The sequence below is a fragment of the Microcebus murinus genome, chromosome 12, assembly GCF_040939455.1.
Source record: "Microcebus murinus isolate Inina chromosome 12, M.murinus_Inina_mat1.0, whole genome shotgun sequence".
NCBI lineage: Eukaryota > Metazoa > Chordata > Mammalia > Primates > Cheirogaleidae > Microcebus > Microcebus murinus.
The window spans coordinates 45,020,501-45,047,870 of NC_134115.1; the positions used below are offsets into that span (position 1 = coordinate 45,020,501).

The 27,370-nt window shown below is 37.9% G+C and overlaps 1 protein-coding gene across 3 annotated transcripts in view; it reads left to right on the plus strand.

The window, feature by feature from the left end:
• Positions 1-27,370, plus strand: part of ADAMTSL1 (ADAMTS like 1) — an 856,830-nt gene that overhangs the window by 462,794 nt on the left and 366,666 nt on the right. Inside the window, exon 1 of one of the 3 annotated variants that reach the window (XM_012769706.3) lies at positions 22,264-22,577. The exons of the other annotated variants lie outside the window; for them this stretch is intronic. Within the exon in view, the coding sequence (XP_012625160.2) occupies positions 22,515-22,577 (63 nt within the window). The 5' untranslated portion in view covers positions 22,264-22,514. Of the gene's footprint in view, positions 1-22,263; positions 22,578-27,370 lie in introns of those variants that run through there. 3 annotated transcript variants of the gene reach the window in all.

A 27,370-nucleotide genomic window follows, 5' to 3' on the forward strand; every position in this document is an offset into this window, starting at 1 on the left:
TTTAATTCTAGGAAGACCAAGTCATATATATTAATACATACATATCACAAAGAACTTTCCTGTGACCTGGATAAAGAAATTGCTGTCCTTTGCCAAACTTACCAAACTTTGTTTGCTTTGTTCTCACTGGATGCCCTCTGGCATAATTCATTCTTTGACAATAGTTAGGAGGATAGAAAAGGCAATCTGGTTAAATGAAAATTGTCATCATTTCCATGGTCCAGTCTACATTACATCTGGACTTGGAATATTGTTACATAAACCAAAATATCCTGCTTCTAAAGCTATGATTTGTCATTACAGAAAATTGTATAAACAGGGAAAGACAAGAATTCTAGTGTGGGTTTACGATGCCTTAATTAAAGGAGGCTTCACTGAAACCACTATTTTGGATAATTCTCTTGTTTGGTGTCCTGAGTTTTATGCCTGGGGGTATTACACCAATGTAAAGTTCAGGTACTTTTGAAAAGTAAAAGAAACATGCTTTTAAAGGGGGACCTGGGATATGGGGCCATCAGAACACCATAATTGCATGTGCATTCCCCTGCAGATCAGTATTAGGGAAAAGCATATGCAGAAGTTGAGAATATAGCAATTTTCCCTTAAAAGAATCATATCTGCATACTCGTTGGAAAAGTGCTGGGTACCCTCATGCAAGTCTCAATGCAGAGACCACACAAGTGCATCAATTTTTATGGTAAAAGAGTCACATAAGATAACCTGCTGTCATTATTTTTTTTACCTAGCTCATCATTAGTTTAGAGATATTTTTGTCTATAATTTCCATATGATTTTATACCTACAAAATTAAATAACAACTTTACCTGTCTAAATGAAGTTCGTGTACCTACGTGTACCTATATTATGGCCACGCGAATGGATAGAAAAGAGGAATCATGTTACTGATACCACTATTTGAGCAACTTTCAGAAAAGCTATTGCCACTTACGTAAGTATTAGCTTAAAATTTGTATGACTCAAACAGCTCTTGTGTAAATATCTTTGTTTATCTGGCTACCCCGGAAATGAAACGTTAAACATTTCAGCTCCATGTGTTACTAATTTACTCTATCAGAACTCATTGTTTCATTGCCTGCAGTTCTTCCGCAAGTCTGAAAAGGATGGAGACTTGTCTTAGTTCATTTTTCATTGCTGTAACAGAATACCACAAACTGAGTAATTTATAAAGAACAGCTTTATTTGTTACAATTCTGGAGGCTGCGAAGTCCAAGGTGGAGGGGCCACCATCTGGCAAGGGCCTTCTTGCTGTATCATCTCATGGCAGAAGGTGGAGGGCAAGAGAGGGCTGAGCTGACTTTCATTCATTCTCACCATAAAGAACACCCTCCCACAATAATAGCCTCAGTCCATTCACCAGGGCAGGGTCCTCATGACCTAATCACCCCTTTAAAGCTCCACCTCTCAACATTGCTGCATTGAGGATTATATTTCCAACACATGATCTTTGGGGTACAATTCAAACCACAGCATTCTTCCATTGGCCCCCAAAATTCATGCCCTTCTCTCATGCAAAATACTTTCATTCCATTCCAATAGCCCCCAAAAGTCTTAACTCATTCCAGCACCAACTCAAAAGGCTAAAGCCCAAAGCCTCATCTAAATCCAATATGGAGAATACTCAAGGCAGGACTCATCCTGAGGCTAATTCCCCTCCAGCTGTGAGCCTGTGAAATTAAAGAAGTTATCTACTTCCAAAATACAATGGTGGTACAAGCATAGGATATACATTCCCATTCCTAAAGAAAGAAGTAGGCAGGAAAAAAGGAGTAACTGGTCCCAAGTAAATCCAAAACCCAACAGGGAAAACAATAGTAAGTCTTAAAGCTGGAGAACAGTCTTCTTTGAGGCCATTTCCCACATCCTGGGTAACACTGGGGTGAGTGTTGGGCCCCAAGGCTTCAGGCTGCTCTGTTCCTATGGCTTTGCTGGGCTTAGTCCACCCAGCAGCTCTCATGAGTCAGAGTCTCGTGCTTGCTGCTCTCCCAGGCTGATGCTGTAAGCTGGTTGCTCTGTAGTTTTTGGTCCCATTCCCATGGCCCTGCTAGGCATTATCCTAATGAGGACTCTCTTTGGTGGCTCCTTTTCCACATTTCCGCTTGTCATTACCCTAGGAGGGACTCTCTGCATTGACTACGCCATGTGACAAGTCTCTGCCTGGGCCCCCAGGCTGTCTGTGACATCCTTTGCAATCTAGGTGGACAAAGCCATGCACACCACCCCCCTTCCCCAGCCCATGCATTCTGTGCCCCTGCAGAATTAGCATCATGTAGATGCCACCAAGATTTACAGCTTGTACCTTGTAGAGGGGCAGGTCGAGCTGTACCTAGTCATGCTTGAGCCACAGCTCGGGTGGCTCAGGGGCACTGTGCCAGAGTGTGGGCAGCAGAGCAAGCCTGTGGAGGGTGCTCTGGGCCGGTCCCCAGAAATCATTCTGCCCTCCTAGGGCTCTGGGCTTGTGATGCCAGGGGCAGCTGAAGGTCTCTGAAATGCCTTCAGCATCATTCCCTCTGTCTTGAGGGTCCTTTCTGTCCCTACTAGTCTCCTTAGCAAGTAGTCACCTGGCCACACCCTTGGTTTGCTCCCCAAAAACACTTCTTCATTTTTTATATGTCCAGGCTACACATTTAAAAAAATTTTTTGTTTTACTTCTCTTTGAATTTTAAATTCTTTATTTAAGCCATTTCTTTCCTCAAGCAGTTTACTACATGTGATTAAAAGCAACCATGCGGCTCCTTTAATATTTTGCTTTGAAATTTCTCTTACCAGATATCCTAGCTCATTGCTCTTAAATTCCATATTCCCTAAATCCCTAGGACACGGACACAATTCAACCACATGTTTGACACTTATAAGTGGTTGATCAGGGTATTAAATACAGATATTTTGTGTATCTCTATAAACAGTTCATGTTACGGACTATCATCATTCTCTGTATTATTAGAAGTGGAGTCCTTAGCACTTCTTGGTCTGATCTAGAGAGCAAATGCTAGAAACCCCAAAACCAATTAAGGAAACTCATTCTTAAATTTCTGTTCCTCTAGGACTACTTCTAAAATCTGTATTAGTTAGCATTCTCCAATAGAACCAATAATTATCTTTCTAGATAGAAAGATAGCTATAGCTATAGACATAGATATAGATATAGATACAGATATATGAGAGGAGATTTATTAAGGGAATTGGTTCTCACAATTATGGAGGCTGAGAACTCCCACAACAGCCCATCTGCAAGATGGAGACCCTAGGGCCGGGGGTGGTGGCTCACACCTGTAATCCTAGTGCTCTGGGAGGCCGAGGTGGGCGGATTGCTCAAGGTCAGGAGTTCGAAACCAGCCTGAGCGAGAACCCGTCTCTACTAAAAATAGAAGGAAATTAATTGATCAACTAAAATATATATACAAAATATTATACAAAATATATATACATATATATATTTTATACATATATATTTTATATATATATAATATTATACAAAATATATATACAAAAAATTAGCTGGGCATGGTGGCGCATGCCTGTAGTCCCAGCTACTCGGGAGGCTGAGGCAGGAGGATTGCTTGAGCCCAGGAGTTTGAGGTTGCTGTGAGCTAGGCTGACGCCACGGCACTCACTGTAGCCTGGGCAACAAAGTAAGACTCTGTCTCAAAAAAAAAAACAAAAACAACAAGATGGAGACCCTGGGATGCCATTAGTGTGGTGCCATCCAGGTTCGAAAGCCTCAGAATCAGGAAAGACAATGGTATAACTCTCAGTTCGTCGGTAAAGTCCTGAGAACTCAGGGGGCCACTGGTGTAGGCCATGGAGTCCCAAGGCTGAAGAGCCTAGATTTCTGATACCCAAGGGCAGGGGGACAAGAGTGTCCCAGCTCTAGGAGAGGGGGAAGGATTTTATTTTCCTCTTCTTTTTTCTTCCATCCCTGACCCCAGCTGATTGCATGGTGCCTACCCACCGTGGGGGCAGGGCTTGCCCTCTCAGTCCACAGACTCACACACCCTCACAGACACAGCTCGAAGTAATAATGCCTCACCAGTTCTCTAGGCATCCCTTAATCCAGTCAAGGTGACACCTAAAAATTAACCATCACAGAGACCAGTAACTTGAGGCAAATGTCTCACATATGTCACAGGACTGCATACCTATCCCTCTCAGTTATTATTCTGAGAACTCAGGCTTGTACTTTGTGCTACTAGACTAGGATTCTAGAAAACAGAGTTCTAATCCCACTTTATCTCTCATTATTCCTAGTTTTCAATTTTTCTACTAGTTTGTATTATTCTCTTTCCTTTTTAATAATGGAGCCGGGACTAATGAGAACTTAAAATTTCATTGTGTTTTGTAAATGAATTATTTTGTACAAAAAAATAAATTAATACTGATTAGAAAATAATCAAAATTATGTCACCCATATGCAAACCAATCACATTTATTTCAAAAATACACGTAAGCTTTATACACCTGATAAATGTTGTATTATAGCTTCTGTTATTGCTTCACATATGGAAGTAAGAACAAAATAGAATTTGGTATTTCACCTGTTTCACAAATGCTTCAATTCTCCCCATCATTTGCATAATTTATGGGCGAGTGTGGATATTATCTATATGGCCAATTGATTATGATTTTTATTACATTACTTCCTATGGATCTCTGAAATTTATATTTATTGAAAACTGTTTAATCCATCAAGTTAAAATTACTGTTCATGGCAAAGTAAGCTTTAGGTATGAGAAATTTAATATGGAACTTGATAGCCTCCTACTTATTAACATTATGATTTCTTTCAGTGTTTTACTGCTTGCTTATAAATACATTTTTTGTTAAAACAGAATAGCGCATTCATAGTCACGATTGTATACAGGTACAAGTTGTTCACTTTTCTCAAACATTTAGAAGAAATACAAACAAAAACCATATGTTTTAAATATTCCACAGAATACCTTTCTCCCATTTGCTCATATGTTGCAAATGTTTTTTAAGCTGGTACTATTCCAGAGGAGTACCACTTACCCTCTGGTTTTATGACAAGTATTCCTATATATATTCATAAATGCATTTTTACTTAAATGTAATTTTTTAAAAAACCTAACATTAAACTCCTAATCTTTTTTTTTTTAATCTTTAGACACAGGTCTCTAAGTCTTCTAAGTAACTTATAAGATGCTAGGCAAACTTGAAAATACATCTAGTCCACTTTCCTCCTGCAAACCAAAGTGCTCCTCAACTGATTCAGACAGATGAGAATATAATCTATTTTTTAAAAGCAGTTATTTTTGAACATTTTAGGCATGGGCCAAGTCTAATAAAAGTTGCCAGTCCTCTTCCCAGAAAAAAAAATGTACATGTGTACACATATACCCACAAAATTTTGCATTGACTTGGCAAGAATCACCAATCCCATCTATGTAGAAAGAGTTCAAGGACCTCAGGTTAATAGCCCTGTTCGATAATTTAAAGAAGGAGACCCAAAATGCTTGCAAGGTAATTCACTGTGTTTGGGATATTTTCTAATCCAAAAATTCTTATCTCTAACTCAAAGCCCTCCCATTTCAGCTTGTTGTCTTCCCTTTCATATTCTTGCAGGCATATTAAGCCACACCTTGGATGTGTCCTCACCAAGATAAATAATCCTAGCTAAAGTAATTCCAGTTTGGCTATACCTTTTCTCCGAGGCCCCATTATTCACTTCTTAATCATCTTCGTTGACTTCCTCTGAATAGTCTTCAAGTTTTTCTTACTCCTCTGAGGTTATGGAGCCTATAATGATTCCTCAGACTCGACAAAAGGTCTATATAAGTGGCCTTGGTGCATAACCAGCTCTGTACAACCAACCCGCTGAGCATGGCCTCCACGTACCCTTCTCCTGCCACTGTGGAAATCCTGAGCTAACGTATTCCTGAATATTTTTCCAGATTGCTTGGTCTCCTAGATTTTCTTGGAGTACGTAAAATCTCTTAACCAGGCTGCCAGGGTTGTGAGCTTCACTATCCATGGGCATAATTTGCAGCCTGACCAAGGGTAAGTAGTACCTTGGTACTACTTTGCCTTAGTACCTAATGGATCCATTTAAAATAAACTATGAAAATCTTTGACTGCCTGGATTTCTTTTCTTTCAATTACCACATTTCTATTTAATTTTCTTTTCAAGTTAGGAGATTTTAAAACAAGGACTACTTAAATACTAGTGTTCACATCTGCTTTCTTTAATCTCCCTGGAAACTCTGGCTACCTCCTTCCTGTTCACTGAGATCTTGATCCAAAGGTCACCTCTTGGGTAACCACCTCAATCTCATTCGCATCCCAACCATATCATGAGGTTACTCCTATTTTTCCTTTGCCATAGCACTTACCACTGTCTGCAATTACCCTGTTCATTTATTTGTTTAACTTTCTTTCATATTTTTATTTCCTGCCTAGAATGTAAACACCACAAAATCAGGGATCTCTCTGGCTGTCTCATTCATTCCTGGAGCATCTAGAACAGTCTGTGACATGTGTGAGGCCTTCAGTAAAAGTATGCAGCTTCTCGTGTTTTGAAAGAAACTGCTTTATCCTGTTTATCACTTCGTCACCCCACTCTTCAAAATCTTTAATCTCCAGATCCTTATGAAAAACTTCTTTTCCATGCATTCTATGTCCATAATAATTCATTATACTAGAGTGCTGTGTACTTCCCAGTTAGTGAGCTAATGTTGAGGTTTTACTTTAAAGAACAGCAAAAATTGTTTTGATAAATAAATGGATAAGGAAATACTGACACATTAGTTAAAGTAAAATCAAATTATGGAAAAAAAGTTTTATAGACATGCATTAAGAAGAAGAGAAGAATTGCTATATGAGGTGTTTCCACTTTTAAAACATCTCTCCCCATCCTCAAGAAGCCAACATGGATTCTGAGAAATTCCTTAGATAGAAATACAAGATGCCGAAGAAGAAAGAGGAGCTGGGGAAAGCCACAGTGCTTTTCCTTCCCCCTCAGGATAGAAAAAGAATTCTTAGTTGTTCTTTACTATGTGCATATTATGCTTCCATAAAAAGTTTTTTTTTTTGTTTTTTTTTAAATCCGTTGGTTGGCCTCTATTCTGTCTTAGCTCATGCACAAATGCCCTTAGGCATAGCTGACATTCACCCTCCACCAGGCACAGAATAGGGCATATGCCTGTATCTCCAATCAAATCCATTAGAGGGAAGAGTTGGCATCAGTGATCTTGGCTTCTGGCACTCAGAATCGATGGGTCTATTTGGCGCTTCTGCGATTGCATAGGATGCCCACGAGTTCTTCAGAATTTCATAGAAGAAATTATGGAGTTTTAAGGGACTTTGAAAGGCTGCTTTCATTTAAACCAAGAGTTTTCAAACCTTTCTGAGTGTGTCCCACAGGAAGGAATAAATTTTACATGGTAACCTAGTATGTATACACCTGTGCTGAAACACATATGCACACCTGAAATAAGTTTCACCAAACGATACATCCCTAGCTACGTGAGATACACTCGATATTTTTTATTCTTCTCTGAACTATTTTTTTCTCTTATTTTTAATGCTGGTTGTTACACACTAAATTGATTTTATGGCCTATTAGTGGATCACTGCCCACATTTGAAAAATAATGATTTAACCATTCTGCACAAGAGCTAACGTGAGATCTGAACATTTTACCTAGTTTTGCCCAAACATTCCATGACCTTAGGTATCTTCCCTCATTTGGACCTCACATTCCAAAACTCAATTATGGTTCGTGATGGCTTCTCCTTGGCTTATTTTCATAAGATTCCCAGAGAATTCTTAGAAGAAAAGGCTTGATGAAGGCTTAATGTAACAATGAGCATGATTTGGCCTAAAGATGTTGATTCAGTGATGATTCTCTCTCCATTGACAATGAAAATTCTGAGTGGCCTTAAAAGACACTACTTCCCCCAGAGTAATTTAAAAAAAAAAAAAAGCCAGAGTCATAAACTTTTACAGCCAGAAAGGACTTTAGCATATATAGTCCAGCCATTTGATTTTTATGACAAAAATATTCCTGTGCACATTCTGAGCAGTGCAGAGCAAAAGTCTTCTTCCCTTATCAACAATACTTTTAAAAAAACAGTATTTGCTGCCATAAGCAGACATATTTTAAACAAACAAAACTTTTATGTTTTAAGAAGTAACACAGGACTAATGTTTTCTAGAATTACAGTTTAAAGGGGGGGGAGTTGGTATCTTAGCTCTGTTTTTTAAAAGTTGCCATAATAACTAAATTGTAGAAGCCCTATACTCATAATCCACATGTCTGCTTAAGGTAGTCCTACATGCATGGATTTTCCATTATTTAGATATGACAAATATTATTTGAGAAGCTAATATTTTCTCTCAAGCAGCTTCCATGGTAAAATATAAAATTTTTGGTTTTTACATTACAAATTATGTTATCCAGGAAATACTACATCATAAACAGTGTGTCCTTTGTATTTCATTGGTCAGACTTTATTGGTGTATATTTGATGTACCACTCTAGATCCTAGTTTATTGGCATGGAATTAGACCTTTTGATTTCAAGTCCTCTGTTGCCCATGAGACCTTACCTCATTAGTTGTTTTATTAATTAATTCAATAAATATTTATTGAATATTTTAGGACAGTCAAGCACTGTTGTAGACAGTGGAGTTCAGAATTGAACCAGAAACAACCAAGTCTCTGCACTCAGGGAACTTGGATGCAAAAGAGCCCATCATGAGTTAATTGATCAAGTTAGTTAACTGAGTTCATTTGGCTTAGTTTATCAGACTCTTTGGGAAAGTACTGAACTATGTCAAATTTTACAGAAGTTGATTCCCAAATCTCCAACAGAACTCAGGAGACTAGTGTTCAAGAAGTTGGATCTATTAGGTAATTTTAAAAGTTGAGAAACCGTTAGCCCACATTGCTGAGTGTTTTGGAAAACAATCCCAAAGTATGGTGCTTCCCATTTGGTTTTAACCCCTCTCAGGAATAATGATATTACTAATCACCAATTGACAAAGAAATGGGGAGGGAAGAGAGAAATAAAAGAAATGTGGGAGGAAGGCAGGCTGCAGGGAAGGACAACATCCTCAGAATGAAGAAGCAAGCAAGTATAAAATCAAGCTTTGCTGAGAATATTATCTGCATCACAAATAGACATAGTAACAAGGAAACCTACTGATGCTCCCAACTTGAACAGAGTTGAATCTAGCAGAGTAAGTGGGAAAATTGTTGGCACGCTCATTCCAGAGTTGCATTGTTTTGATGTTCTGACTCAAATCTTAAGCATGACATTTCATGATCAGCTAAGCCTCTAAGCAACCACACCCTATTCTTGGCAAAAAATATGTATCATATTACATTACCAAGGAGAGCACAATGGAAAGTTTTTTAAAATAATAAATAAACACCGTATCTTATTTATAAATCTTGTCAAGATTTTCAAGGACTTGCCCAGCTCCATGGCTAAAGCCCTGTTTGCTGTAGAAAGATGCAGCTTGCAGAATGTCTGCCTCGGGAGCAAGCTCCTTTTCAATTTCAACTTTTTCAGCCCTAACCAAGGGGGACTCTTCTCTTTAGTGGTAAAAGTAGATCCAGGTTTTATGGCTGGAGAGAGTCCAGGGCACTCAAAAGTGAAGCAGACGGTTGTGAAGAATTATTTATGGCAGATTTTGTGATGCCTGTGTTGTACTCTGATTTAATAGGGGGAAAATGAAATCTGAAGCAGAGTGAATTCAATTTCCAAATTTTACTAGGTGTACATGCAGGTTTTACACCAGGGTACTATTGCTACCCCCAGCTTCTTTTCATTGCTTTCATACTTTGCAAAAGTTAAGTTCTTTCTTGAACAGATCCCTGAAAATACTGCATTGGATCATGAGAAGTCTCTAAGATGACATTTTGATGTCCACAAAGCAGATCTTTCTCCTATAACACACAGTGAGTGACATTTCTATTTATGATATAGTCGCATGAATGAACTCACATTTCAGTGACAATCCCTCCTCCAAAAGAAGGAAGAATAATGATAGACTCCTAAAGAAAATGGCACCTCAAATTGCTTTTGCCAACTCTTCATAAAAGCATTATATTGCCATGTAAGTGGTAACATTGGCCATTTAAAGGTATCAAAACATTGTCATTTGCAAGGAAAATTAAACACATGTCCAATCTAATTTTTAATAAATATAACTTTGAAAGCAAGTCTTCATTATTTTCCCACACCTCATCTTTAAAGGGAATATTGCAAATCCAAGAAAGTTGCAAAATCAAGGAATAAGCAAAATAAATCTTATCTCATTAAGAAATAGTGAATAGCACATTTTTTACTAAGATTTTACAGATTTTAGTAAATAACTATCAAATTTTATATGTTTTAATGTATGATATAATTAAAATATATTTCATGTGCATCATTTTCTTTAATTTGCTGAGCAAAGTAAGTCATTAAAATTGTGGTTCTTTTTTCTGGAATTTTATTATTTTTAAGACATTTATTTAAATTGACAAATAATAATTGCATATATTTATAGTGTACAACATGTTGTTTGAAATGTGTATACATTGTGTAATGGCTAAATTGAGCTAAGTAACGTATGTAGTACCTCACATCCATCATTATGGTTCTTGTATCATTACTAACAGACATGTTCAATACATTTTTGTTTATATGTAAGGTAGATGTAGGTTAATTTCTCTTGTCTTTTTATTTAATCCACCCAACCTCTTTCATTATTAAACTAGTATCCCAGAATAAAATTTAAGGAAGGAATGAAATTGTTTTCATTTACAAAGCAGTATCTTGTCTTGACTTGTCTAATGCAGACCTCAGAAATGAGAGAAGGGAGAAATAGAACAAGATGATAAGCCACACTGGTCGTCTTTGAGGAAGCAAGCAGGAAAGGAAGTAGGCATGTAGAAATATCATTTTGCTTCAATGATTGATTAACAGTTGGATGATAATATAAATACTATAAGGAGAGACAGACACATATATACATTTATATAAAGTCTGTGTGTATGTGCTTAAGGTATACAAAATATAGGTATCAATTTTGTGTGTGTGTGTCTATGTAAAGTATTAAATAACCAAATGCCCATTATCCATTACTCAGCTTACAAAATCAAATGTAACCAATGTCTTTGAAAATATCTGTATAGAAATGAATTTATTTCTTCAACAAATACTTATTCATTAAACAAATATTTACTGAGCACTTACTATGTACTATGCCCTGTGCTACATACTAGGATATGGTAGTTAACAAAACTAAAAATCATTCTTCCCTTCACAAAGCTTACGATCTAATGAAGGAGAGAGACATTAAATATCTAATCATGCAAACAAATATAAATACAAATACTAATTCATGTATAACTATGAACTACAATAAGTCTTATGCAAGAAAGCAAATGACAGGGAAGGCCTGTTTAGATTGACAGGTCTAAAAGGCCTCTCTGAAGAAACAATTTTCAAGCTCAGACATGAAAAAACATAAGGATTTAGCCAGTAGAAGGAACAGAGAGGGTGCATTCCAGGCAGCAGGAAGAGTGAGTGCAAAGGCCCTGTTAGAATAGCCTCATGCCTATTTAAGTTGAGAGAACAAAATCCAGTCTACTGATGTGCAAACAGTCCCAAGAAACACTTCCCTAATACTTGTTTTTTTCAAGTGAGGGTGGCATTGTCAACGTAGCATTGGTAAACCTGATGCCTTCTTTTTAACTTATAAGAAATTTAGTAATTAGATATGGTTCATCATATCCATTATCCCATTGAGTTCCACAGTTATTTGGATAAGATCAAGGAATTTACACTGGGGATTTGAGATTGCCTTTACACAGGTAATTTTTTAGATTTTCTTTTATATTCTTTTCCCTCTTCCTTTAAAAAAATTTCACATTCTAGTTAAATATGTATGACATAAAATTTACCATTTTAACTATTTTTAGGTATATAGCTCTCTGTAGCATTAAGTACATTCACATTATTGTGCAATCATCACCACTCTCAATCTTCAGAACTTTTCACCTTTTCCAACTGAAGATGAAGCTCTGTACCCATTAAACATTAATCCCCTTGCCCCCTATCTCTTAGCAACCACCATTTTACATTTCTCTCTATGAATCTGACTACTCTAGGTACCACAAATAAGTAGAATCATACATGTCTTCAAGGTGCATCCATGTTATAATAGGTGTCAGCATTTTCTTCCTTTTTAAAGCCAAGTAATACTCCATTGTGTGCATATGCAAGATTTTGTCTATCCATTCAGTTGTCAATGGACACTTGTGTTGCTTCCATCTTTGGCTATTGTAAATAACATTGCTGTGAACATGTGTGTACAAATATTGGTTATAGTCTCTGCTTTCATTTCTTTTGGGTATAAACCCAAAAATTTAATTATTGGACCATATGGCATGGAATCAAGCTTCTGTTTTTTAAATTCATACATTCAGGAACTGTTTGGTACACTTCTATGTGCCAGGCAGCCATACCAAAGGTTGGGGGAATGAACAAAGAAGACATACCACCTTCAAGGCTTATAGTTTATGTTTGAGTAGTTGTTTTTGTTCTTCTTCTTTCTTATGATGGTGGTAATGATTTGCAATTGATTCATTAACTCTCCTTCCCAGACTTCTTGAGACTAATAATTTGAACAGTGCAGGCTAAGAATGCCCTCATCATCCCAAGATTCATTAACTTGAGGCTCTGGGCAACTGGACCAACTAGACCTAGATGCAAATAGTACATTGTCATGTCATGACTCAGGATATCACCAACCCCTCTTCCTTCTGTGCCTTTTGTATTAATAATAGCAGCTTGAAGAGAAAATATTCCAACTAAATCAGAGACTTGATTAATGAGACCTGTACAAATGAAACTGTAGTATTATTGTATGAATCCTACCATTGCATGTGGTAGTAATGTTATATGAATTCTACCAAGATATTAAATTTGATTATGGGGGAACTGTTCTTTCCATTGAATAATATTATTCCAATAGAAATAACACATAGAGGAGAATAATCCACTGAATTAGTTTTCTTAGCAAAATGTGAACCTTTAAAAGTGTAAGATATACTTAAAAAGTTTAATAAATAATGATAGGTGACAAAAATTACTTATATCCTTATAGTCACTCTAAGGATAAAGAAAAAATGAGGCTTACATCACCATAAAATCACTGTCTGATTCCAATCACCTGATTCCATCTTAAAAGTGCTTCAAAGCTGGCTTCCTTTTCATAATCACAATGTTTTATTTTGTATGCTTATACTGCCTTCTTCCAAACAAATTGTGTGTTTTGAGTAAAATTACACTACAAAAAAGACTGAACCATTTACATGGAATAACAAAATATAAAAACTGAGAGAAAAAGTGTTAGGGGATTTTTTTAAACTATAGACTGAAGAAAGTTTTAACTATTAAGCACAAATTTTTGTTCTGAGCTTCCTACTACAAAAAGGAAAGAGGGTAACTCCAGGAGTGACATAGCTCTCATTACCTAAAAAAGAAAAAACATACCAGTCAAAGACATACTTTTTGTATTTGACCATTATATTTTGAGAATTTGCCATAGAGTTTCTTACATAATTGAGTTACATAAGCAAAATTATCCTAGATAATTTTACAAAACTTAGGCATGTCCCATATTTACATGTTTTTATACTGGCCATTAGTCAAAGCCAGGGGCATAGTGTGTATTTATAGGTCTTCTATGGCAATTCTGGAAGAAGTCAGTATGAAATGACCCAGGCTTATAGCTTCCTAATGGTCTCAGCTGATGGGAATATATATAGCTTTGCCTGTTTCTTTAATATTAATAGTTTTGCATAGTCTTGCCACCCATGTATTACTTTAAAACATACGTGTTGTATTAAACACATTTCTGTCTCTACCTAGTCTGGAGGTAGGCATTCCAGGAGCATGATGATACTCCAGAGTTTCAGGAAGCCAGGTATGCCTCTCTCTTTACAAACATTACTTGGAATTGCACACACTTCCTCCACAACACCTCCTTAGCAAGAACTTTGTTGCATGATCACACAGAGCTGCCAAGAGAGGCTAGGAAATGTCTCCATTCTGGGTGGCCATGTATGTTTGTTACCAAATTAGAAAAAGAAGAACAGCTATTGAGAGAGAGCTCACATTTCTGCCACAGATACATTATTTAAGGTGACAGTAAAAAGTCTACTTACGAGACCATCATGAGTCAGACAAGAGCATTTCTACTGCAGTCCAAGTGATAAAAGAGTTGAGAAGGAGAGGCAGGGAAGAACAAAGGAAAGACACGTAGCCAAAGCAAAAGCTAAGACTTTATGACCATTTGAACAAGGATGCACTTCCCTCTTTAAAGTAGACCATGACAAAGCCAGACAGTCATGGCTGTGCCTTGGACCTTGCTATCTCTTTATTTTGCATGTCCCAGACAGGCCCGCACACGTGGTCCTCCTAGGAGTCCCCAAGTGGCACCCAAGCAAACTGACCTCCTTCACTTGCTGGCTCAAAGCTGGGACTTGTGTACCTTCAAACTGCTTCTGGAAGCCTCCTGTGATCGGCTACCACCCTACAGTCATAGCTAAGGACGAGGGGTCGCCCCTTTATCCTCAGAACCCTGTACTTCCCATAACTGCCATTTTATGAGCTGGGAAAACAGGGATTTTAACTTCTAGGAAATGAACATGTAAAAAAGATAAATCTCCTGATTCTTTTAGCTGTGTTTCTCTCAACTGCACCCCATATTTTCCCCCCAGGACACCTGCATGCATGGTAGTGGCTTTGCTGTTGTTGGCTCGCGTTCAGTTCCCTGTGTTGTTACCTTATTATTTTTGCCCTACTTACCAGGTTCCAAGTTCCTTCATAAATGTCTTTTCAAAAGAAAGGTTCACCACAGTTTCAAGTAGAAAAGATGAAATACCCAGTTTTACCTACAAACTCCATGTCCTTCTTGGAGACTTAAAAAATAAACTCACACACACACAAAAAATAAATAACAATAATCATAAGTATATGAGGTCATGCATATGTTAATTACCTGGTTTAGTCATTTCACAATGTATACATATTTCAAAATATCACATTATACATCATAAATATATATAATTTTTATTTACAAATTTTAAGTAATAAATCAATAAACTTCAAATTAATTTTAGTTATAGGTTCTTTTTCAGTATTTCATTATTTGATAGTTTCTGGTGTTTCTTTGTGACAATATTTATAATTGTGATATGAGATCATTTTTTTAATTTAACAGAGAAACCATTAATCTAGCTAGTGTTAACAAATGTAACTAGCGTATAACAGTAATACAATTTGAAGACCACACAGTAATCTATTTTATTTCAGAGAAAGAGGACTCTGACTTTCCATGGTTTAATTGCTTTTCTGAAGTTCAAATTTTATTTCAGTTTTAACCTACATACATCTTCCTTAGTTTTCAGAGACCATCTTTTCTTTTGTAATTCTGTTTGTTTCTGTTTTCCTTTGCTTTTCTTTTTTCCTGCTATCATTTCAGTGGATATATCATATGTTAATAACTCACATGTTAATTTAACAAACATTTATCTAATGCCAGTTATGTACAAGGGGTATGCTTTGTTCTGTGAGTACAAGATTTCATAATCTTGGTATTTACTGTCACAGAATTCACAATCTAGTTGAAGGAGAGAGAGAGAGAGAGAGATACTCTATTTACAAACAGGACAGCAAGTGAAAAATCCCTCTAGATGTGTGGGAACAAATTTGTGGGGGTATAGAAAAAGAAACAATTACTACTTGCTACTTATGTTGGTTAAACAATTAAATATTAAAATACCAAATTAGAAAATAGAAAAATATTTGCCACTATGGGGGAAAGATAACTTTTAAAGCTTGAAGCAGTAGAAGTCAGAAATGAAAATCATCAATATTCTTAGACAAGTTTAAAACTTCTACACAATAAAAAACTAGTAAAAATAATATTCTTAATAATAAAACAATGGAGAAGATGTTTTCCAATAAAAGAAGGGCTCATATCTATGATATATAAAGAGTGTATTCAAATATACAAAAATATCACAAATATTCTAGCAAATAAATGAGCAAAAGAAAAAGTTTTTTAAAAAATTAGCAGAGGAAGCCTTTATGGAGAAGCTGACATTTGAGCTATGTCTTAAGGAATAAAAAGGATAGATTTTAGCAAGACAGAGACAGGAGGAAGAACCCTCCAGGCAGGAGGGACAGGATGAACAAATACACAGTAGTCACAGGACTGGAGTATTTGGATACTATCAGGTACTCGGATAGGCTGGAGCATGGCTTTCTATTACCCTGAGACTGGAAGCAGATTGGGGAGGTCCTTGAATGCCAAATGGAGGAATTTGGCTTTTATATTTCGATTCCACTCTCTCTATATTGTCTATAAATCTGTTAACAGCTCTTCACCCTATTGTCTGGCTCTGGTATAATTATTTTATCTGTGGAGAATGATGTCATGGAAATAGTACTGAACTAGGAATCAAGAGCCTTGGATTTATGTGTTACACTTGGGTTTAATATATGAATATTACAACCATAATTCAAACCTCAACAATTAAAATGATGTCTCTGTCAAAAAGCCTACAAAAGACAGTTTATTTGTTGCCAGAATTCTCTACAGTATCATGCGTTGCATACAGTAGGTGCTCAGTAAGTGTGTGTTGAACCTAATTCAATAACAAACCTCTGAGATCTGTGACCTAACCCTGCCAATGTCGAAAAAGGAAGAACAAGGAACAGGGATTTGAGAGTGATGAACAGTTCTATCCTCTCAATTTAGTTCAGTGTTCTGCTCTAAGTTTTGTTTTTATTTGAGGGGGGGAGTAGTGTCTGGTGTCCTAGAATTAGAATCTAAATTATGATATTTTTTCCCAAAATTTTATTAGAACTTTTAAATACACAGAAGAGTCGAGAGATGTATACAGTAGCCACTCACATCCACCACCTAGAAAGGTACTGATGTCTTGTCTCCTTTGGATCAGACTCTGAGCTAGGACGACTCTGCAAACTTCTCACCCTACTGCCCACACCGGCTCTGGGGTGAGGAAAATTACTCTCATTGTTCAAAAGCTTAAAATGGAACAAACAAACAAAACCTGGGCTTAGAAAGTTTTGACCCTTAATTTCCTTAAAGCCCTTCTGGTCATAAATTGGAACAGCTAAGATTTGAACTGTCTGGCTCCTGAATCTGAGTTCTTTCCACTACACCAAGAAGCCTCCAGAGTTCTTTTCTGCTACTGGTTGGGGTCACAGATTTTAAGCGAGTACCTACAATATGAGAAGCCCTGAGTTAAGCATTGTAGGCAGTAGGAAGAAGTATAAGCTGAGGCCCGTGGTGCTTTTGGAGGCTGGAAATGAATCAAATCAAATTTTGTAATTCTTAGTTTCCTCCCATAAGTAACATGCAGACATTTTGTGGGGAGAGGAAGACCATGGGACAAAGAATCTAAAAAGATATTTTGCCCATCAAGCAACCTGCAGTAGTGAGTGAGGATAAGTAAAAGCCCTGGTCTCACCTTTTCCTGCTTTCTCTGCTTACTCTGTTCTCCTCCCCTGTAAAGGCTTTCCTCGGTTTCTTTTCACACGCTAAAAGTCTCTGCACATCTCCAGGCCTTCTTCAATTTCTGTTTCCTCCATTCAGGTACTCTCTACTGAGTCCTCAAACCAGCAATGACCTTTCCCTTCTCTGAGCTCCTGTGACTCTTTGCTTTTACCAAGGGGAAGTGTAGCTTAGTGGTTATGCACACAGATAGCCTGGGTTCTGATGTTGGTCTTTCCCTTCTCTGGGTATATAACTTGGGCAAGTTCTCTAATTCTCTATACCTCAGTGTTCTCCTCTGTTAAAGGGGACATATCAGTTAAGATTCTGTTTCAGAGAACAGCATTGACTCTTGCTTATTTACGCTGAAAGTAAAGTATTGCAGAGTACTAAATAACACAGAACATTTGCGTTGCCAAAGAAAAAGACTGTAATCTGAGCTTTCTGTAGATTCCCATGCTACTTTGCAGAAATAGATCACCACGGGAGCTGCTGCTTCTTCCACAATCCAGAAGTCATCTGCAAGGGCAACAAGAGCCATGCCCACTATCTCTGATTCAGCAAATAAAATGCACGCCCCCATGCCTGCCTCTTGCTATCCACAAAAATAGCTACCAGTTAGCATGCTTACAGGCAAACCACATTGCTCTGTAGCCATTTTTACAAGCAGAGAGAGCCAAGTGTGGCCTCTGCCTCACTTCCTCCTTCTAAGTTTTAGGGCAGTACTTCCAAGTGGCCAAATTCAAATTACAGCCAGTCCTAGCTGCAAGGGAGTCTGAGAAACAAAGTTTCTGGGTCTCTGGCCTCTGCATTTCTGAAAGGCTCTGGTTGGGATGAATGCTGATAGCTAACCTACCATAAATAACATCCATATGAGGTTAATAAATGTCCCTACCCCATAGGGTTGTTGTAAAGATTACATGAAATAAGAAAGTACTCAGAACAGTGCCTGACACATGGGAGACTCTCAATACACGTAGCTACTTTCATCAGTCAGCTTCTCAGATGGTGATTCCAAGACTCAGATTAGAGTCTTTGTGAGAGGTGGCTTTTGATGGAGCCCCAAATTTCCCACCTGCTAATAACTTTGATGAAACCACTTATTCTGTAAGAGGACCAGTTTCCTCATTTGCAAACTGGGGATAATGATGGTCATTTGTCTACCTTGTAGAAAAAAGATCTGCTCCTATCACACTAGATCATGTCTCAAAGATGATTTGAAAATTCTAGTGAACACTCTAACGGCTTGAGTGCTCCATGGATACTAGGTGCGTTGGAAAATGACAGAGCTGTGCTTAGATTCCAGTTCTTCCCCTGAGAATAGCAGTCTGTCTCCTGCAGTTTCATCTTAGTCACCCTAGCACCACTCTCCCCCTTTAACGTTCAGAATTAGCCAGGGAAATCAAACAACGTCACCACATCCCCGTGAGGAAAGCAAGGCTCAGACGCTGCCATAACCACCTCCTCAAAGCGGGGAGTGAGGCCCTACCAAGCTCTTCAAAGCCACCCAGCCTCTGTCCTCCACACACGCTTTTCTGCAGCTGAAGGGCCAAGAAAAGAGGCTGGACCTCTAAGAAGAGACAGGTGGCTCCGCAGCGAAAACTGTAACACATTCTCCCCAGGGAGAGAAATTCCGAAAGTTTAGCTCACTCTTTCCTGCCATAAAGCACACTGAATGTTAACAGCTTGCTTCTGTCCAAGCTGGTGTTTTTTAAATTAAGTATTGTTAAATCCATACCATTTGGAATGATGCTTCAGACAGCCCTGACACTCTCTCTCTTCGCTTCTGCTTTCATTTCACCTAATATATCGTGCGTGGAGCCAGGAACCGGCATCGCGGCTTCTGCCGGGCTGCGGCTCAGACACTTGCAGACGGCTTTAATTTAGATACCTGAAGAGGAAAAAAGGAACTTGGCCCACGCCCTGCTCAGATGCCATGAGGGGCTTTTCCCCGGCTGCCATTAGTATAGATCTAGATTCCCTATGGTTTTACGTTATTTTTTCCTCGGCACTCAAAAGGGTTTTAGAAATGAGAAAGTTGGGAGACAGAGAAGCTATAGACTGAAACAAGATAGTTTCCATCATCAGGTAACATATACCCATAGTAAACCTGGGGAGCCTACTTTCTACTCCTTTGCCTTTGCTATAAGCATCCCCCTTCACCACCTCATAGCCAACATCTGAACACGTGTGCGGGTACACACATAGAAATAGACATGTAGATGAGACTGTAGATTTAACATCATTTCGTGATCCTTAAAGATATTACATAAACTTTGCTAATTATCAAAATTAGCTCATTCCAAAAACTTTTCCCAGTCACTCTAATTGAACTTGATTTTGTTATGCTTTTTCTGAAGTTATAGTAAACTCGAAATTTCCCCTGTACTGTATAACTCTGGACTATGCAATTGCTTTTCCTAGTTGCTCTGAGCATTTCCAATAGAAAAGAAAATACTAGGAAGGACTAGAAGTATTAGACGCTATGGTGAGCATCATCCAGGTATTCAATAAATGATTGAGGCCTTGACTTAAAATAGTGTACTATCTGGTGACTTCCTCGAGGTGACCATCTTGCTCTACATTGGCACACCCATCAAAACACCAAGCAGAAATTTCTGACTCAAAATACCTAGGCAATATTTATTTCCAAAGCAGAAAAAAAGCTAGACTTGCATACAAGTGGCTACCGACTATGCCGATTTTTTTTTTCTATTTCTCTACAAATGATACCTTGTTCCTAGCATAGTTGCTACTATTCCCTTCAATACTGCCTGTTCTTTCCTTTTTATCTGCCTAATGAGTGAAGTTTATGGTATAAAGAGGGAGGAGGTGGTACTACAACTAGTTGGAACTCTTTAGCTAATGACTCTGATCGGAGGAAAAAACCCTTTAGCAGAAAGATCTACTGTGAAAAAGAGAGAGCGAGATAACACAGCTTTATGAATGAACGTTTATTTCAATCAATCAACCTTTTTTAATGTGATGAAGATTTCAGTTAACAGCAGCCAAGCATTTTTACATCTACTTGTGAATACTCTCTAGCTTATGAGCATTATCGAGTGCTTGAGAGATTTGTACAACTAATCTTTCTGAAAGGGAAAAGCATATTTCAAGAATAGAACCTCTTTGTCATGGATCTGTACTATCTATTTTTTTAGGTCCACATATTTAGTACTGAGGAGAAAGGTGGATCCTTGTATGCCCCTGACTTTCCTAACAGGTTGAAAATGGAATTTTTGAAGTTCTTCTCCCTCTAATTGATATACCATATGAAGTAAGTAACCTGAAGTTGAACAACCTGCTTTTCTTCACCTTTTTAAAAAGCAACACTACAAGTATGTATATAGGCAGATCTGCCTGTATTCACATGCCCATTATGGCTTGATCAGGTTTTCCATATTTGTGTGTTTCATACCTCTTGTCAGTATTTTTAATAATGAAGGGAAAGAATATTAATTTTAAATGTCTTCTACCTCCACTGCATTTATTTCTGGGCTATCAGAGAAACTCTAAAGGGAAAAAAACTTCCTGGTGACACATCTATGGAAATGTAGGGCCAACTTGGCTATTTCATTCTTTCAAACCCCAATGATTTCCTTTGCAGATAAGAGGAAATACATTCCTGTTTGACACTTGACACTTTTTCTAAATCTGTAATAAAATCTTCCTCTGGTGGAGTCAAATCTTGCTTGCTGGTGGATTAAGCAGTTTCAGAAGCTTCCTGACCTTCTTGCTGTTGCTGGCCCTGTCGTCATTTCACTGCTCATTAGCACTTCCTCCAGGGTTGGACTGGCCTGGAAGATCATCCTGTCCAACCCTCTTGTAATAGTGGACAGAAAAACAGAGGTAAATTTCAATTCAGCCTTTTCTGCATCGTAGTAGCTCCTATAAAGGACGTGGGTGAGGTGCAGAGGAGGCTGAAACTGTTGGTTAAAAGAAGGTTTGGGGATTAACTGAGGATTTAATTCATCCTTTCTTTCCCTCCTGCTACTAAAGCAGATAGTTGGGAGTTGGCAGTGTGTCAAAACCAGGCTGTTCCTCAACCCCAAAATTCAGCCCCACTCATTCTGGGCTGTTTGTTAAGGGCTTCTTTTTAAAAGAGGGGATACATTTCTAATTGTGCATTTAGAATTAGTAAACCTTGGATGTTTTAAATTATCACTTTACAAAGAAGCAACTTGCTGTGTTTTGGGTTTTTGTTTTTTTTTCCAAATTAAGTCCTTAATACACAAAATAACTTCTGTCACTGTTTAGGTTTATTGAGGAACTTTTAAAAACTTACATAGTATCCCTTTTCCAAGTCAAGAGGGACAGTAAAGAGGAACTTTATGGAGGAGAATAAAGCAGTTGTCCAGAACACGTTTAAAGGGCACATTAAGTCAGTTTTTGTCTATGGTTCTTTCCCTTTATGGCATATGTTATATATTGACAGGGATTAAGTTTCTCTCCTGAATGGAACAATACACAGTCACAGGGAGCTACTGTACTCTACAAAGCAACAGACATCAGCACACGCAAATGGCAAATAGAAATGTATCTCACAAAGAACTAACCAGGTTCGTCAGAGCACAGTGGTCTGCTTCATCTTTTGCAACTCTGCATCTTTTGCATTTCTCTTCTCGCTCTGCTGCTCGCTCGCCTTTCTTTTTCGTCCTTTTTCCCCTTTTTTTGCTCACACTGTTACACTTTCTCTGTCCCCCTGGCTTTGTTATTCAGCATGTCTGATTAGCAGGAGCCTGATTGGCTGGCTGCCTGCTCCGAGAGAGATTCCATTCAGCTTACCCCCCACCCATCCACCCACCCACCCCTCGGTCAGGAAATGTGAGCGGGGCTGATGGAAGCTGATAGGCAGGGCTGGAGTGTTAGCACCAGTACTGGATGTGACAGCAGGCAGAGGAGCACTTAGCAGCTTATTCAGTGTCCGATTCGGATTCCGGCAAGGATCCAAGCATGGAATGCTGCCGTCGGGCAACTCCTGGCACACCGCTCCTCTTTCTGGCTTTCCTGCTCCTGGTAAATGCCTTTTCGTTTCAATACATTGCCATTGCCATTGAGTCTGGGTGCTGTTGGGCTGTTGTGTGTGTGTGTCTGTGTGTGTATGTGTGTGTGTGTGTGTGTGTGTGTGTGTGTGTGTATCTTTAGCTTAAAACTGCAGGTAAAATAATTTACATGATTAAAAAAAAAAAAGAAAACTACTTCTAGAATTTTAACCCCAACTTCCCAAGCAAAATAAAAGTCTGCAAGACTTTGTGGAATTACTTACAGCTATATAATAATACTGATACTGAGACATGAACTTCGGGATATACTGCATGGAGTTTGTGAGCTGAGGACGGTATAAATGGTGGTGTGTATGTTTGGAATTTGGATAACAGACGTCCTGAAATCAGACTCACTGTGGTGTTCCTGGAATTTTTTGAAGGATAGTCTATGCGGGGCTTTCCCCTATTGCCTTTTGTGAATTATTTATTTTCCTTCTATGCACATGTGCTACAGGTCCAGGTAAAAAGGGGAATAAGAGCCTCTTTGCAGCCAACCCAGATTATAGCTCATAATTACTGCAAGTCATTTATGGATACAAGTTAATACCAGTATTTATGAATTGAGGATTATAGTCTTTGATCTCAAATTTACTTTTGAAGAAGAAGGGAAAAAAATGATGACTTTTTGTATGGCTAATTTCCATAGTCATAGAGATAAGATGCTCTACTCTTGAACATCAGTACACATTGCATTCTTGACTCAAAGTAAATGTTCCGTTGTGACTCATACTTGGTTTTATGGGCAGAAAATGAACATTTACTGTCCAAAAAAAATCTACACTCAAAATATTAATAGCAATGCACATTAAAAAAAAAGAAAAAAACCAGAGTGTTCTGGGCAGGCAGCTTAGTAAACCTCATCTGAAAGTTTGATTCCAAAATTTGCGCACACTGATCCAAACAAATGTGATTGTAGCTCTCCTTGTGACATTTATGACATGCCAGAACTTCCTCAGAAGGTAACAAGGCAAGAAGGGAACAAGGCAAAAATGCAATGAATGTATAGATTGCATTGATTTGTTGATGGAGAAGGAATGTTTTGTTCTGATTAGATTCTGATGAATTTAGTCTGCACTATAATTTTAAAGAAGCAAAGCAATCTATTTGGTACAAATTGAAAAACTCCAGGAAGAGTCATCAGATAGAGTAATCAAACAGTGATTAAATATTTCATATATTCCTACTTCTTAATGATTTACATCACTGTAGCTAAGAAATTATAATGCTGCATCGCAAGTGTTATAAATAAAGAAATATATTTTTAATTTTTCATAGAAATTTAAAGGCAAACTAAATTTGAAGCATGAATGGATTAGCATTTTAGTTGTTCTGAGGAATCGAAAAAACAGAATGTTTAGGTGTGCTTTATGACTTGCAGAGCACACAATTTATGGAAGGTGTCTCATTTTTTCCATATGGGATGTGTTACTTGTATACACCTTTAGTTTGTATTGTCCTTCCTTCTTCGTGATATTTTTAAAGTGTGTGCTATTTTCCCATTAAATTGCATCACATAGCAAATTGCTATTACACATTACTTTTTTTGATATTTTCATATGGAAGTATGATCTCATTATACTTCAGTAAAACTTTCCCATTCAGGAATAGATTGTTTCGCTACTTGTTTGGTATATACATTATATCCCTCTTTGATAGCTTGAATATCCATATATGCATTTGAGCATCTGATTAGACTTATGTGGGAAGAAAGTACTTATTTCAGAAGGACTTAAAATATATGTTTTTGTCTTATGCCTGCATTTAAATGAATTGGGAATCTGAGAGTTATGCTACAAAAAAAAGGACTGACTGGTGAGTGTCTACGTACATCCCTGTGTGCAGCAATAACAGCGTTAGTAATAACTGTCATGTACTAATAATACGTCTGAATGTGCCAAACTCTAGGCTAGTTGTTCAAGAAGTATTGCAATGAATCCTTACGATAATCATGCAACTAAGGCATTTTTAAAGCCATTTTACAGATAATGAAACAAACTTATATTTGAATCCAAAGGTCAAAAAATGGAGAGAACATAACTTGTTTGCTTTGTACTGTGGCGGTAAATATTCAGCAATAACAAAACCAATGGTGTGGGTTGATCCGTACTCTTTGTTGAAGATATTTAGGTCTTTTGCATAACCTTGGAAAATAAAGATTTGCATGATATGATGGGCACTTGTTACACCTGCTCATTAACTGCTCCCTTTAGCTTTGTAGCCAAAATTAAATTATTGGCTTAAGAGAAAGTGACCTTTAGTCTGATCTGTAGTGGACTTAGAACTAGAAGTGTGGCATCGTCAGTTCAACCTTAAGGCATGACAGAGAAATCGAACTGGGGGGCTTGTTTGTCCTATAATTCTTTTCTATATTGTAAAATTCTGTCTACTGCTAGAATTCTTTTAAGCAATTTCTGGAGGCCTCTTTAACTTAATTGAAAAACCTCCTGTTTCGTGGCAAGCCTCGTTTCTACCTCATCAAAGTAGCCTCCATGTCATTGACAGCTGAATCATCTATACATCTGTATCATGACTTGGTTCTCGAGTGCGTACAAATGTTGAAAGTTATTCAGCCTCAGTTTTGCCAAAATCCTTTCCCCTTGGGCTGAGAGAATGGGCTCCCTCTGTCTTTTGTGTCCATTTTAGATCACCACCCGTATTTTCATGCACAGAGCATACATCATAGACTTCTCTTGTACTCTGGCCACAACAGGACAGTAGTCCCCATCAAGAGATTCCCTCTTGATATTCAGGTCAAAGTAAGCCACTTAAACCACTTTCCCAATCTTCCTATCCTGCTCCCCTTTTAAATTCCCCCTCCTTTGTCCCAATTGTTTAGCTCAAAAGGAATGTGGCAAAAACCATGACCGGCCATTGACATATGTGTCCATCTACACTTGAAGTCAAATCACTCCTTGTCAGAAAGGCATTTAATCAAATTTGCATTTGCTTTTTGTTTCTTTTAAGTGGTTTTAAGCTCTTTTGCCTGCTATTGTGAGAGTTGCAAGAGTAACACTAGGAATTATAATAAAGTACATGTGTTATTCTGCTGAATTTCTTTTTCTTCTCTGCACTAATTTATACATGGCAACTAGTCAAACACAATAGCCTATTCCCCTCAGTCCCTCTGGCACTGTTTTCCACTATTATCTAAGTGGATCTATCTTGGATGGGGAGAAGCACCATTAGCTTGTGGAATGAATGTTAAATCCCTTATTTATAGCAGACTGTGGCCCGTTCCAGCAGCATGCGAGCGTGTCCACATGTATGCACAGCACCTTTCTCTCAGTGTTCGCTCTGCATCGATTTCTTATTCTCATACCTACATTGTCTTTAAATCAAGCTCGAGGACTTTTCACATAAATCTGCAGAGCAGAGTGAAGTAGTTATTTAAAAATTATTTTCTTCATGTTTTTGTGCCATTTCTTATCCAGTCGTGGGCAGCTACATTTTTGTTTTCTCGGGCTCCTGTTTGTAGGGTTTCAGCCTGTTTGGGACCATTTTCTGGCCCTCATTATTATTTTCATGTGCACCAGCTCTGTTACTTTACATAAGTTGAGGGAAGAATGTCCAATAGTGGTCACTAGTGAACTACAGAAGAATCCTGTTACACTAGGAAAGTTTTGCCTTGAGAGATTGTATGAACACTGAAGACTTCTGAGAGAATGAATAAATGAATATATATGTGTGCGCGTTTGTACATTTCTATGAGTGTTAAAACATGTTGATGTCCTTCTGTCATTATGTATGAATAAAGTGGAAAGCAGTCATCTAGCACTGCATGAGCTAGGCTATTACTCAAATTTAGGAGCTACACAAAGTTCAAGCTTATATCCTAGTAACAAGATCAAAGTCAATTGTACAATTTTTATCAGTAAAGTGTGGTTAACCCCTGTACCAGTTACTCATTTGTTTTCGTCTCAGTTTATTTTGGGTATATTTTGCACAGGAATTATGTTAGGATGAGACAACATTCGGTGTTTTGTTACTTCCTTTTTCTATGGCTTAATCAAAGTATAATTTTAAACTCTTCCAGGAAAAATACAGCATTCTATGAATTTCTGTATTTCCTGTAGCACCTGGTAGTGCCTTGTATATACAGGCAACCCAACTACGTGTGAACTGAATTAAGAGAGAAAAGGACTTATAGAGACTATAAAATCGTTCTCTAATTCTTTACATTTTTGATGTTTCCTAACTTCATATATATATAGTGCAGTTTCTTTGGTCAAGTGACAGCTCTGCTTTTAATTTGTGTATCTTTTAGTTTCCAGGACTGACATGTTCTCAGGTCCAATTATTTAAGCTTCATTCTGCCCTTCTCTCAGTAAGCATATTCTACTATTTCTGTGGTCTCATGAGTAGAGTGACCTAGAAGTGACCCCTTCATAGCATGGGGGACCACAGTCTTTTCTTGAGTGAGAGCATTCCTTGAAGCACCATGAATAACCTACCGGTTAAGTGTGCTGAGATAATCACAGGAAAATGTGTCTAAATCAAGTTTTATAGTCTTGTCGTTGTTACTAATTTTCTTCTTTTAGAGAGCTGGCTTCAAACTTTGTGTTTTCAACAGAATGAGACAAGTGCATGTCATTTTCTGTCTACATCATAAAAACCATACCATGTGGTTGAATTTTGGCTTGATTGGCAGTGCTGGTTCATGAGCGGCTTAGGACTGGCATACCAGAGGTGATGTAAGTCCTAAAGGATCCTAATTGAAATAGGCCAGCACAGCTGTGTGGGGAGCCTGCCTGCTCACTGGGGTAA